Source organism: Andrographis paniculata, unplaced genomic scaffold (genome assembly GCF_009805555.1).
Source record: "Andrographis paniculata isolate CXL003 unplaced genomic scaffold, ASM980555v1 Contig62END, whole genome shotgun sequence".
NCBI lineage: Eukaryota > Viridiplantae > Streptophyta > Magnoliopsida > Lamiales > Acanthaceae > Andrographis > Andrographis paniculata.
The window spans coordinates 7,126,367-7,140,262 of record NW_026137598.1 but is presented as its reverse complement, the minus strand read 5'-3'; the positions used below and the strand labels follow the sequence as shown (position 1 = coordinate 7,140,262).

The following is a 13,896-nucleotide window of genomic DNA, read 5'->3' as shown; positions in this document are numbered from 1 at the left end:
AAAAAAAATGGTTTAAATTTAATATTAGAATAACGTGAATGTTTTGTGAAAAAAAAAAAATATTTTTTGAAGGAATTGCATCCAAATAGTAAGAAACCGGGGATTTTGATAAAAAAGAAAAAAAAGAAAAAAAAGACCCTAATATATGTAATACTTGATTTGTCCATCGAATTTATATTTGTTTTTTCTTTTTATTTGTCAATAAAAAAAATATACATTATTTATTTATTTATATCAAATAAATTTCACACATTCCTTGTACCCTTCAACGTTACACATATTTAAATAAATAACACAATTACTTAAACACTAAAAATAATAATAATAATATTTTCACTTTATTAACTCACTCGTATATTTTTTAAAATATCTTTACTTCATATATCACCATTAATTAATATAATACTATATTTATTAAAATTTATATTCAACTCAAATAAGTATAAATTTGGCATACCCAATGGACTATGGAGTATAATTTACCTTTACTATATTATTTCAATGTACCAGCATATGAACTATACCCAAACTTTTTGAACTTCTAGTAATATTATCAAAAAAAAAAATATTTAAAAAAAAAAAAATCTAATTAAAAACTTACAAAACTTCTATCAGCCTAAATTTACAACAATATTAGTATGAAATGATAGTGTTAACCTAATTGGGTCATGGGGCCATACAAAAATGTTTGATGAGTTGGATTTATATTAATTTTGTTTACATTAGTGCAAGTTGGGCCTCAACACTTTGGGCTCAAATGTAGTATTTGTAATATTTATTTGATAATCTATTTTACATACTATAAAACTATTTTTTGAAAAAAAAAAAAAAGACAACATATTTATGAATTATTTTATTTCAAATATAAAATTTCAAGATACTACTATAAAATTTAAATTAAAAATATTAGAAGCATGCATTTTAATCTTCAAGAATAATATGTAAAAATTATGATAGGAAAGATTCTAGACTATTTTTTTTTATGACACCATTTTGTTGAATTAAAAGGAATTTTGTATAAATAATTTTATTTTTATTTTTTAAAACTCTGTGAATATGATTTTTTCCTATCATTTTTAATTTTTAATTTTCAAACATAGGAATATTAATTGAAAAGGTACTTCAGACTTTTCTTCCTAGAGTGACTTCGCTAGTGCTTTTGTTAGCGTTAGCTCCAAAATCCGGTAGATTCTGCTTCCACTGCAGGAGTGATTCATGGCCAAAGCTCTGAAGCTTCCGGTCGTCGACCTTGCTTCCACCGATCGCCTCGCCACGGCTGATTCTATTCGTGAGGTGTGTTCTGCGATACGGTGGTTTGGTGAACTATGGTTATCTTTGCTATTGTATTTTGGTTTGCGAATAAGATTTTTAGTAGTAATATTATTCTTCTGTGTAATTGCCTGTCGTTTTAGAAGCATGTTGGTTTCAGGGGGCTTCCGTCATTGTCTACGTTACTATTTACTTCGTATATTTATTTGAAATGATGAAGTAGGGGGAAAATCTGGATATTATCGCTTTTGATACTTTATTGCTCGGATTTATTTTGTGTTTGCGGAGCAGGCGGATACTAGAATTGGAGTTTCGATAACCTCAGTTCATGGTTGGTGATAGTGCCTTTTATGTACGTAGAAGTTGAAAGATGATTGTTAATGAAAAGCTATGGCTTGGACTGAGGGCAATTGTGTGGTTGTAAATGTTATATCTGAAATTTGCGATAGGATGATAAAATATTTCTTTATAAAGTAAGATATAGGTGAGGCTTTTTTATTAGATTTCTAGGAAATTCTTATTCAAGTGAAACTGTTGATATGCACTACCCTAAACGCTAGAAAGAATGCATTCCTGTGTGAGAAAAAAAGAAATGTAACTTACAACTACATGATTAACTCTAAAACACATTATGGTTGTAATCAAATAACGATTTCTGCAACAGGCATGTGTGGACTGTGGCTTCTTTTACCTGGTTAATCATGGTGTTAATGAGCAGTTGTGGCAGAAAGTGCTTGAAGGGAATAAATTATTTTTTTCTCTTCCGATAGAAGTGAAAATGAAACTGGCTCGAAAAGAACATAGAGGCTACACCCCACTTTATGCAGAAAACCTTGATCCATCTTCCAGTTCAAAAGGTCTTGAATTTTGTTTATTATTTAATTTTGTATTTTGCTAAGTGTTTCTAAGTTTTCGGTCTTATGCTTTATGTATCCTAATAGGACTAATGAAGAATGACTTGATAGAAGACTCATCATTACAGGAATTGTTGAGTAAAGGGAACTTCGTGTATAGAATTTTCTGACCCATGTTCATAACATATGCCACTTAGCATTTTTTTTTATATATAATTTCCTAATGAAATTTCATCAGAAGAAGAACGTGAAAAGTTATCAATAGTAAGGATTTAAGAAACCTGAGAATAGAAAGTTGTTGTTTGAAGCCAGGCCTGCTATCCTTTCTTGCTGAAAGGATTTTTAGCATTAAATTGAATTATATATTTGTATGGTTACACTTGCAAGAGATACAACACTCTGAAGTTATCAAAAGTCTTTCATTTTCTTCGTTACTGTTTTCTTAGTTGAGAAGCTACAAGGAATCTTGATGACATTCTCAGATATTTGATGTAAGTAGATATTCACACTTTTTCTGACTTTAAAATCTCAGGAGACTCTAAGGAGAGCTTCTATATTGGACCTCTTGATGAAGTAACTGGACCTGTATGCTTGAATCAGTGGCCATCAGAAGGTGTGTGGTTTTGCTAAATGTTTTTGGTAAATCAGATTCTTACTTTTATATTGAATAAGGAATCTTGTTCGGGTGTGTTTGTTTGGGGGTTTGGATTTTGGATTGGGATTTGAATAGTAAAAATTTTGAATTTGAATAGTTGTATGATCTGATATAAATAGGTGTTGATGTGATGTTTTGAATGTAAAATTGATTTTTAGTATAATATAGAAAATGAAAAATAGGTGTTTGATTTGATGTTTTTGGGGGGAAGATTTTGGATGAATAGTAGGATTTTGACAAAATCCTACAAACGAACACACCCGAATCAATCCTAACGTTCAGTCTCTATTTCAGTTACTTTTGTAAAAAGTATATTGCATGCATTCAGTATTGAGTCTCTAGCTTTAAATGTTTACTTGAGCAACTTATGATTTCAGTTTTTTTAAGCATCTTCAGAGATTATTCCAGGCTGGAGATCCACCATGGAAGATTATTACAAACAAGTCTTGTAAGCATTTCACAAGAATTAGTTACATGACTTTTTGCCTCAGTTGTGGAGATGATTTATAACACGCCTTTTCTGTTATGAAATTTGGTGAATCAATTTAATCTTTCTAAGATTGAGCATCAATATGTTGCCTATTGATTAATTATATTTTGCATAATATGCACTGCTACTTCACTGCAAGGATTATATGATAACCACAACCCGTGTTTGACATTGACTTGAGATTAGCGCTTCTCCAATGACACTTCATCAAGCTTCCATTTGACATGTGCACTGCTACTTCACTGAAGAAGATTTTCTTTTTCTGTTCTTTGAAATCTGATTAGTGTTGATTTTTTATGTACCAGAATTAATCAAGGGATATATGGAATTCTCAATGCTCCAATATATTAATTTTTCTGGTTTCCTGTTTTAGGCTTGCTGGTGAAAGACTCATCCAGTTAATTGCTTTGTCACTGAACTTGAGCGAAAACTTCTTCCATGATGTTGGTGCATTTAATCCACCCAATGGTTTTCTTCGCTTGCTGCATTATCCAGGTCTTTTAGAAATATTTTTTATTTTCTGAAATTTTACTTCAGCATCTCTGAGAACTGTTACCCTTGAGACACCCAATTACAGCTAGAGAGGGTAATGTTTCCTGGCGATTTGAAATCTTGATTCGGAGGAAGTCAAAAGGATTGATTTTGTTTTGTGAAGTTTTCACTTGAGCTTGGAGAGGTTACTGCAGTGAAGGATGTAAATCTCTGTTCCTATGCGTTTGTGAACAGGTGAACTGGGCTCATCTAATGAAGAAATATATGGGGCTTCTGCCCATTCAGATTATGGGATGATAACACTGCTAGCAACAGATGGAATTGGTGGACTTCAGGAATGCCACCTTACCTTCTCATTTGGATTTTACACCTATAATTGCAGTCACCACTACCTAATGGTTCAGTTATTTTTTCTCATGGCAGATATGCAGAGACAAATTCAACAGGCCACAGATTTGGGAAGATGTGCAACACATCCCTGGGTGAGTTTAGCTACTCTAGTTTATTAGTCTTTTATGAATAATATTTTTCTTGCATATATTACTTTTGACAAGTAACAACCCTGGTTATATATTTTCTGCATGATGATTTTTCCCATAGGAGAGTGTCATAATGTCTCTTCATAAATAAGATAATTTTCGCTTCTCCTGAAATTACAATGTCGTGGCCGATATAAATATGTGAAGGGATATATTTGAGTTGTTTAAGGCGAAGGCTTATATAATTCAGTGCTTTCAACTGAAGCTACTCTCATCGGCGTCATTGCCTGAATTCTGAAACAAGAATACTAGCTTTTAATCATATAAACTGTTTTTAGCATGACATTTATATGAATGAGAGTTGGAGTAATTCACGATGTTCTTCTAATCTGCAATTTCATTTTGAATAGGAATATATTTTACCATTTAACATTGTTGATGTTTTTCTAATGGTACCTTATATTCAATGGGAACTTTGAAAGAAATGTTTTGTTGATGGAGCATGTTTTAACTCTCAAATCATTATTCCTCGGTGCCTTTATGGTGCTGGGGTTTTGTTTTTTCTTTTCAGCTGAGCCACAAACAAGTAAGCACATTTGTGCACAAGCATGTATTCAATTTTGATTTTTAAGTTCTGTTTTCTTGTCTCAAACTGTGTGCTGCAGGGCCTTTATTGTCAACATCGGTGACATGATGGAGAGGTGGACAAATTGTTTATTTAGGTACTCACTTTGGACCTTTTGTTTTTTTTCCTTGTTTTCTTTTTTCTGATGTGATTTTGTTGAAAACTGCAGGTCAACATTGCACCGAGTAATGCCTACGGGTCAAGAACGACATTCGGTAATGATCTACATTCAATTTTTTCTAGTAAATATCATGTACCTTGTTAACCTATCAATGCACAATAGTTGCTCATTTCAAATATTTACCAGTCGACAGTTTGCCAAGCATGATTATTCCTTTGGAACAGATGGCTTTCTTTTTGGATCCAAATCCGGATTGTGTAGTAGAATGCTTAAAAAGTTGCTGCAACGAGTCAAATCCTCCGAGGTACGAACTAGAACAACCCAAAACTTAACCAAAACACACGCATTTAGAGTATGGACATGGATGATATGATTTTACCTTTGCCAGGTACCCCCCAATCCGCAGTGGCGATTACTTGCAGGAGCGCTTGAAGGCAACTTACGGCTTCGAAGGGTGATTCAAATCTGTCGACCAAAGCTGAACAAGAGTCGAGAATGCCGTGGCGCGGTCCAAATCATTGTTTCCAAACTTCAGCTGAATTGGTAAGCCAGCCAAACAAAAGACTCACAAAGCATGATCTTCTTTTGTTAACTAAACATATAGTACAACGCAGGTTGTACCCTACTTGTTTTTATTTCATTTCTTTGTGCAAATCTTACAGTTTTGTCTTCCAGGCATCATTCCACAATATATTACAACAACTAGGAAGCATAAGAAACACACAAACACAGAGACAAAGGTAACCATAGAGTCCATTTCTCTTCTAGTTCGACCACGCCTTCTCGAACTGGCTCCACTTCTGCTCCATTGTCCCATTATATCCTATCGACATTCTAACAAGCCCCGGAGAAATCCCGGCATTACTCTTTTCTTCTTCATTCAGTTCACTACTTGTGCTGCTCCCCGAGCACGACATTAGTGTCTCATAATAGCCTAAGCTCACGGCAATCAGGCCGAATCCGGTGCAATTTTGTAGCTTGTTCATCAGCTGATTGGCTTGTTCCTCTGTCCCCATGTCCAAGCACATCATTCCACCATAGCCATAGCCTTCATTGGCTATGGACTTTAGCAGGCCGTGGTTCGGGTGATCCTCGAGGCCCGGGTATATGACCTTGAGGCCCAATCTTTTCATCCTTTGGGCGAACTCCATGGCCCGCCTACTATGTTCTTTCATCCTAAGGCCCAAATGTGGCAGCCTTTCGGCGAGTTCGAAAGCCACTTTTGGGTTCATTGTTGGGCCTAAGAGCATTAGGGCCCCTTGGTGAAGATCCATCATGGATTGGATCAAGCTTGCTGGCCCACATACTGCACCTGTTCATGAAAAAAACCCAAATTTATTTTTATTTATTTCAGTAATAAACAATAGTATATTAATTTAATATATGAGAAGGGTACGGACCTGCAATGATGTCAGCGCCGCCGCTGATGTACTTTGTAATACTGTGCACGACGACGTCGGCGCCGAGCTTCGCCGGCGACAGCACCATCGGAGCGAAGGTGTTGTCGACGACCACCGTGACGCCGTTACGGCGGGCTATCCTGGCGAGCTCCGGCACGTCGGCCACCGTGAGGGTGGGGTTGGAGATGGACTCGAAGTACAGCACCTTAGTCTTCCCCTCCACGATTTCCCGGCGCACCATGTCGTGATCCGTAATGTCCACAAACGACGTCGTTATGCCGCAGGCGCGTGGCAGGAAGTCCGCCAGCAGCGCGTGGGATCCGCCGTACAGTGTCCGCGACGCCACCACGTGGCCGCCGGAGCTGCACAGCTGGAGGAGGACCGACGAGACGGCGGCCATGCCGGAGGCGGTGCAGTACGCCGCCTCGGTGCCTTCCATCGCCGCCATGAGCCGGCTGAGGTTGAGCACCGTCGGGTTGAAGTGGCGGCTGTAGATGAAGAAATCGCGGTCGGGGCCGAGCTCGCCGGCGAACATCCGCCGCATGGTCTCCGGCTCCATGACGGTGAAGGTCGCCGACACCTCGATGGACATGTTCACGCCGCCGTACTCGCCGAACTCGTGGCGGGCGCTGGCTATCGCCGCCGTTGGATCCTCCGGCGCCGCCGGAGCTGACTTGTGTTTCTTGCCGGCGTTGCATTGCTCCGAGAGTTCATCGGACGGCTCAGATCGTCTGTTAGCGCATTTGTTTGCCATGTTATCGCTGGTCGCAGCGTTGGGCTGATCGGACGGCTGTCGTTAATGGGATTGGGTTTAGTGTAGTAACGGGGAAGACTCGAAAACCTTATTTATAGTTGAAATCAAGGGTAGTTTAGGAATTTCATGTTTCCACGTATATTGTAAAATGATTAAATTGAATGTATATTAATTAGTTATCTTCTAATTATTTATTTATTTATTATTATTATTATTATTATTATGTATGGCACGATGACGATGATGAATGACGTTGGTGATCAAGTTATGTTTTAATCAAACTTATTTTGACCAGTTTTTAGCTCTTATCCCAGAGGCGGGCTTGTTTACTTTTTAAGGTGTGTTCGTGATTTTGAGTTGGGATTTAAATTGTAAAAATTTTGAATTTAAATAATTGTATATAGTGATATAAATAAGTGTTAACGTGATGTTTTAAATATAAAATTAATTTTTAGTATAATATAAAAAATAAAAAATAAATTTTTGATTTGATTTTTTTTTTGAAAAAAAAAATGTTACTGAAGGGTGACAAACATACCCTTAAGATACAACGAGGGTGTCTCTGTTTATTCGGTGAAATAATTTGACAGATTTTTATTTTTTTTTAATATCTATACTATTAAAATTAAAAAATGACTTTAATACTATATTAATTTTTTAAAAAATAATGTCAGGTTTTTCCAAAAAAGAACATACTCTTGAGTTTTTTGGTGTATATATTTTTCTAAAAAATATTTGTTTTCTCAAAAATATTAATATATTATATATATATTTATTATTTTTATATATTTTTTTACGTAATTCTTTATATCTCATATAAAAAAGATTATCCATCAAATTTTTTCAAAAAAAAAAAACATCATTTATTTTTTTTATATTTTAAATTAAATTATATTTTTTATTCCTATAATTTTCAAAATATATATATTTATAAAATACAATATGAAAATACTATTTAATTATATCTCTTTAAACTAAAAATCTAAATTTCAAATCAAAACCAAAGACACTTGAATTACAAATAATTTAGAATTTGTTTTTATTTTGCTTTGATTTTAGTTTGAAATAAGTTTATAAATAGCACTGATAAAAGCATACAAACAATGTCATTTGTTTAAAAAATATATATATATTGTGTGTATCTTGTAAAATAAAGGCCTATTGTTTATATTTATAATTTATATTATATAAAAAATATACTCCCTACATCCCATAAGTAAATATTGATTTGCTTTTTACACGTAATTTTGGAAATATTAGTATTATATTGAGATGTAGTATGAATAAAATATAAATAACTAAAATAACTTTAACATGTGTGATATAAAAGTAACGATATTTGTGTAATATAATACTTTGTTATGAGACGGAGGAATTATCATGTGCTAAACTATTAAATATTCAGAAGGTATGAAGTTGTTAGATTAGCTTTTATTCACTATTTATTTAATATCTAATGTTTTTACTATTTGAAGTCTGCGTTTCTAAAAAAAAATAAAAAATACATTCTTTCATCTCACAAAACATTCCATCATACATTATTTTAATACCAAACCCAAACCAAAATTTTTCCAAATCCATCAAAAGAAACACACACTAAATTTTTCCAAACCCATCAAAAGAAACACACACTACTGGTGTGTTTGTTGGGGGATTGGATTAGATTTCCACTATTCATCTTATTTTTTTCTCCAAAAACATCAAATCAAACACCTATTTTTTATTTTTTATATTATACTAGAAATCAATTTTACATTCAAAACATCATCGTCAACACCTATTTATATCACATCATACAACTATTCAAATTCAAAATTTTTACTATTCAAATCCCAACTCAAAATCCAAACCCCTAAACAAACACACCCGTATACATATATATATATATATATTATATCAAAGCTTCATTTTGATTGTTTTGTTGAATAATAATCACAAAAACCATCACGAAAATGGCGTAACTGAATTTTTATGTTACTCTATAAACTATGAACAATTCTAAAACATGTCAAAAATCAATAATAATAATAATAATAATAATAATAGTAACCCGGTTCACTTATTGCCGGTTCATGTAATATTTCCATGTGACAATATTTGATTTCTAGAATGTCAACTCTACTACTACCATATCTAAATTTCTATGTTGTGATATTTTAGTCGCAGCATGAATCATGGACCAATTTAAAATAATTAAATTATTCTTAAGCGTTTAACAATAATGCTACATTTAGAATTTCCAACTTCTAATTCCATCTCATTCTAGTCGTGTGAACCAAACCTAAATTCGGAAATAATAACATTACTATATTAGGAAGAATGCTTGATCAAGAAAGCTCAAAAAACTCTCTCCTCGAAATCAATATTTTATAACAAGTGGGAGTAATCTTCTTCAAAAATAAACTCACTCGTCCAAATGTATACTTAAATATTTAAACCCAATTTAATAAAAACTTAGTATAATTTTTCACTAAATATAAAAACGAAAATATCTTTTTATAACAGCAAAAAAAGAAAATAAGAAAAAATTTGAAAGAAATGAGGAAACATCACTGATTATATTTAGCACCACAAAAAATTGATCTCATCCATCTACAAATCAATTAAAATAAAAAGATTTCAAGAATATATAAATCCAAAAACACACATGATAATAACAACATTTGTCCATTTGTCCCCATGAATTAATCCATCTTTATCCACAGTTTCAGCCTATTCACAACTATCCATCAAATAAACAAACAAACATGGTGAAACAATGGCTTATATATGCGCATATAGCTTCTTCTGGTTCAATATTCAATGCCTGTTAAGGTTTAGCCATTCTATACCTGAAGGTGAAGACCGACGCTGCTTTCGACATCTTCCGGTGCTGCATTTGGCACCCGAGTTTTCTCCAAGTGTTCCAAGAAATTCATGACTACAGGGTCCGTCCATGGAGCCCCACGAGGAGCTTCGCCGCCTGCTACCCACCCCAAATGCCCTCCTTTGGGTGTGACCATCAGGATACAGTTTGGATTTTTCTGGGATCCAATGTGAAAAAACACATAGAATGATTGATGTGTCAGCAGACAAGATTCTTGGAGAAATTATCAATAATCCAATAAAAATGTCGACTTAATGAGAAAATACTTAAATGGATTTGAAAACCTGAATGTCTTCACGGGGAATTCCACGAGAAGGTGCAATTGGATCATTCTCAGCCTAAAAACCATTTCACAAACTAAAATATCTTAGCAAAGGGAATGTAGTTTTGACTTTGAGCGCGATTACACTATACTTCATTGCATGATTCAATAAATAAATGAAACTTTTGCGAACATACTCTTAACCACATAGAAGATCGATTTAACATTGAATGGTGATGAAAGGACAGGTTTAATACTGGAATGAAAAAGACAATGAATAGTATCTCCGGAAAAGTTCCAAGTTTTTTCTGGAATGATCTTTTGAGCGACAATTATATACTAAATCAAACATACAGTATCTAACTGCAAACAGATACGTGCCTGGATGCATAGCAGAGGTATCGAGACATTCTTGATGCAAAGCGAACTGCTTGAGTTTGCATAGTAGTCGTCAACAGACTTAAATCCAAATGAAACTGAGAATGTTAATAGCATTAAGCAGTTAATGAGAAGTTCTATAATTGGTTCTTCATGCATCTATAGAAAGTATGCAAACCTCGAGTTAGTCCCTCGTCAAATTCTCTAACTGACTTAGCATTTGCAGCCATTGGGATATTATATTCACCTCCGATGTCCTCAAACAGAAGGGCATGCCTACCAAATAAGGGATCATGTTCAATGTGACATAAATGTGGATGTTGAAATAATTCTATTGTGCAAAAAGTATGAAAGAAACAAGTCCTGGATTATATGGAGTGGTACCTCTTGAAAATTTTGCAGAGTGAATTTGCTAGAGCTTTGTCATAAACAATGTTAAAACCCTTACGAAAATCTTCGTCTGCAATGATCAAATTAAAAGGATTGCATAAAGATACAGCACCAGCAAGAGGACAAGAGAAAGACTCCTGCAACAAAACAACAAAAAAAAAAAAACATGTAATAAGACAGGGAGAGAAGATAAAAATGATAAGAGGCTTGCATCTACATATAGACTATTTAGCACATGAATAAAGTACAAACTATCTTTCGTTTAATTTCACAACTCGCAAAAAAGTTTGATTTTATTTGAATACCCAGAAATATGAATGTTTGATTATATACCAAACTTCATACTAAAGGCAACATAGGGTCACTAATCGGTAAAAGCAAGGAATAAAAATACACATTCCAAAGCATGAACAACACAAGTTGTTTAAGTAAAAAGGCACATTAGAAGCAACTTAATAGCATCAAGAAGAGATAGTATTAAGTAATAACATATCAACCAGAAGATCAAGAAAACAAGTTGCAATGTAACAAAACAATTATTTTACCTGACCCACGTATCGAACAAGAATATTAGCTCCAAGTGACCATCCAACTGCATACAAATTGGCTTGGGGATAGCGGCTGCCAACATGCTCCACTACCTCAGTCATATCTCCAAGAAATGAGGCTGAATAGAACTGAATTTCAATAGGAAATGAAATAAACATGAAGCCAAAAAGATGGATGTTTTCCAATTCATTTGTGACAAATAATTACGGACAGAGGTCATGATTAGCTCACACAAATACAGTAACTCCATCCACTCATATGATTATGCATTGAACAAAAGTAAAACACATATGCATCAAATCATTGGATGGATGCTAACATCAATCGATATTTTCATTCAAAAACCTTTCATTTTACATGAAAAGCATGCTAACAGCCAAGAATACCTGAGCTGTAGTGACAGGGCTGTCTCCACAACCTCTGCTATTGAACACCACGACTCGCCAGCCTTTACTCCTTGCTCGCTGTAGCAAATGCCTCACATACGTATCCTGGCTACCGCCTGTAAGACCTGGCTGCAACCATCCATTGTCAAAACCACTTGTACCTTTCTCCCATATCCATACCATTACTAAATGTAGATTAAGTTTGAATCTTGAAATTTGGCGTGCATTCGCAAGAGAGCACCTTATAATCTAATCAAAATCCCGAGTCGAGAAAATTAACACCAACCAATCCCCAATATTAGGAATCAACAGCTTAATTCCATCAGTTGTAACTTTCTTGGCGCAATTCTTTCATGACCAACTGAATTGCAACGGAAATCATGCAGCCCATATTTACTGATTTTAAAAAACACTACAAACAAAGAATGGACAAAAACTATCCAAATTATACAGCAAAAAATCGTGCAAAAAGCAAATCAAACAAATAACTTGGGGGCAGAGTTAAATCAATATTCACCAGCAAAATGAGGACTGGGGAATCGGGAGGCAAACTCCGATCATCCCCAGACACCCAGTCCAGAGCTACAGCTCCGCCATCGCTAGTGCGAAGACACTCACGCCGGAGTCTAACGTCAGGAAGCGACCGAAAGAACGCCGCAAAAATCGTCTCCACATGGCAATTAGCACCAATCAGGGGATAAGGTTCGTACCGCAGCAGCTGGCTTCTGAATGCCGGTAAGAACGCTTCCAAGCCTCCACCAATAATTTCTAGAGAAGGATGACTCTTGCCTAAAGAGCCAGACATCGTCTCCCCGGTGTTTTTCGCGACGCGGAGAGTAGAACAACGGAAACGCTTCGAGGAGGAGGCAAGTGTAGAAAAGGAGTGATATTCCCGGCGGACGAGGGCCGGAGAGACGAGAACTCCGACACCGGCGGAGGCTCTCGCCATCAACCGGCGGAGCGAGGAAAGTGTGTGGTCGGAACTCCGAGTTACGTATCTTTGTTCTTCCTATAAAATAAATATTTAAATTTTAATTAAATTCCTACTTTCATATTAAGTAGTGTAGTAGTTTTAATTAGGCCTTTCCTGGGCTTCCATTCAGAATTTGGGCCTTTTAAATGGTATTTCGGCCCATATAACACCTTTCTGTATGGTATTGTATAAGAAATCTTTTTTTATTTTATTTTTTTATTTTTTAAATCAAATATTAATACAAATTAATATTAATATTAATATTATCAAGTTCCAGACCCATATACAAATCTTGGAAAAACACACAAGATAATAATAATTGGACTTAATTAAAAAAAAAGTCATCAACGTATTAAACACTTATTGACATAGTATTTGATTAGAAACCCAAGTGCATTTAAAAAAAACTCGAAATTCATGTGAGTATCATTAATTTAAGTTTAATGACACGTGGGCCCACCGTATTGGATGCTCCCCGTCTTCTCTGCCGTGCGTCACACACTATTACAGGATTCTCGTTAAATAAATAAATTATAAATCTAGATTATTCAAATTCATTTTCAGACTTTATAAATTATCCATTTTCGTGTCTTTATCAAAGTAATTACTAAAATAAAAGCCCAGAAGTTATTTATTTATTTAATTTCACAAAATACCCAATGACATTGAAATGTAAACTGATAAGGATATTGGAGTATTAGTTTATTATTAAGTGAATAGTCCAATTTAAGTCTTTGAAATTATAAAAATAAGTTATTAGTTAAGGACAATTGGACTATGCCAGATATTGTTTTATCAAATGATTTAATGAGTTAAGAATACGGAAAATCTGTAGGAATCTCACAATTATTAAGAAATATATTAACATTGGTGTTATTTTATTTAATTGTTAAGTTTAATAGAATAATGTATTTATCCTGTCATGTCATCTCAGTATACTGTGTATATATCAT

The 13,896-nt window shown here is 34.5% G+C and overlaps 2 protein-coding genes and 1 pseudogene across 4 annotated transcripts; 1 reads left to right on the top strand and 2 right to left on the bottom strand.

The window, feature by feature from the left end:
* The first annotated feature begins 1,117 nt into the window (after positions 1 to 1,117).
* Positions 1,118 to 5,687, top strand: LOC127260967 (2-oxoglutarate-Fe(II) type oxidoreductase hxnY). 3 transcript variants are annotated; one of them, XR_007840832.1, is made up of 11 exons: positions 1,118 to 1,293; positions 1,934 to 2,126; positions 2,656 to 2,736; positions 3,175 to 3,226; positions 3,642 to 3,763; positions 3,995 to 4,095; positions 4,184 to 4,242; positions 4,905 to 4,961; positions 5,034 to 5,079; positions 5,172 to 5,289; positions 5,374 to 5,442. XR_007840832.1 is itself a non-coding variant. In XM_051289054.1 (11 exons), the coding sequence occupies exons 1-11, from the start codon at positions 1,216 to 1,218 to the stop codon at positions 5,530 to 5,532; spliced, it is 1,059 nt and encodes a 352-aa protein (XP_051145011.1). In that variant the 5' UTR covers positions 1,119 to 1,215; the 3' UTR covers positions 5,533 to 5,687. The 3 variants fall into 3 exon arrangements, 2 of the variants coding, with proteins under 2 accessions (XP_051145011.1, XP_051145012.1); XM_051289054.1 differs by having other exon boundaries at positions 1,119 to 1,293; positions 5,179 to 5,289; positions 5,374 to 5,687; XM_051289055.1 differs by having other exon boundaries at positions 1,120 to 1,293; positions 5,210 to 5,289; positions 5,374 to 5,687.
* Positions 5,642 to 7,270, bottom strand: LOC127260469 (methionine gamma-lyase-like; annotated as a pseudogene).
* A 2,476-nt stretch (positions 7,271 to 9,746) lies between these two features.
* Positions 9,747 to 12,985, bottom strand: LOC127261428 (embryogenesis-associated protein EMB8). Its single transcript, XM_051289789.1, has 8 exons — positions 12,488 to 12,985; positions 11,971 to 12,099; positions 11,581 to 11,712; positions 11,030 to 11,172; positions 10,824 to 10,921; positions 10,649 to 10,743; positions 10,290 to 10,343; positions 9,747 to 10,162 (listed from the first exon to the last, which is right to left on the bottom strand). The coding sequence occupies exons 1-8, from the start codon at positions 12,917 to 12,919 to the stop codon at positions 9,965 to 9,967; spliced, it is 1,281 nt and encodes a 426-aa protein (XP_051145746.1). The 5' UTR covers positions 12,920 to 12,985; the 3' UTR covers positions 9,747 to 9,964.
* Positions 12,986 to 13,896: the final 911 nt, after the last annotated feature.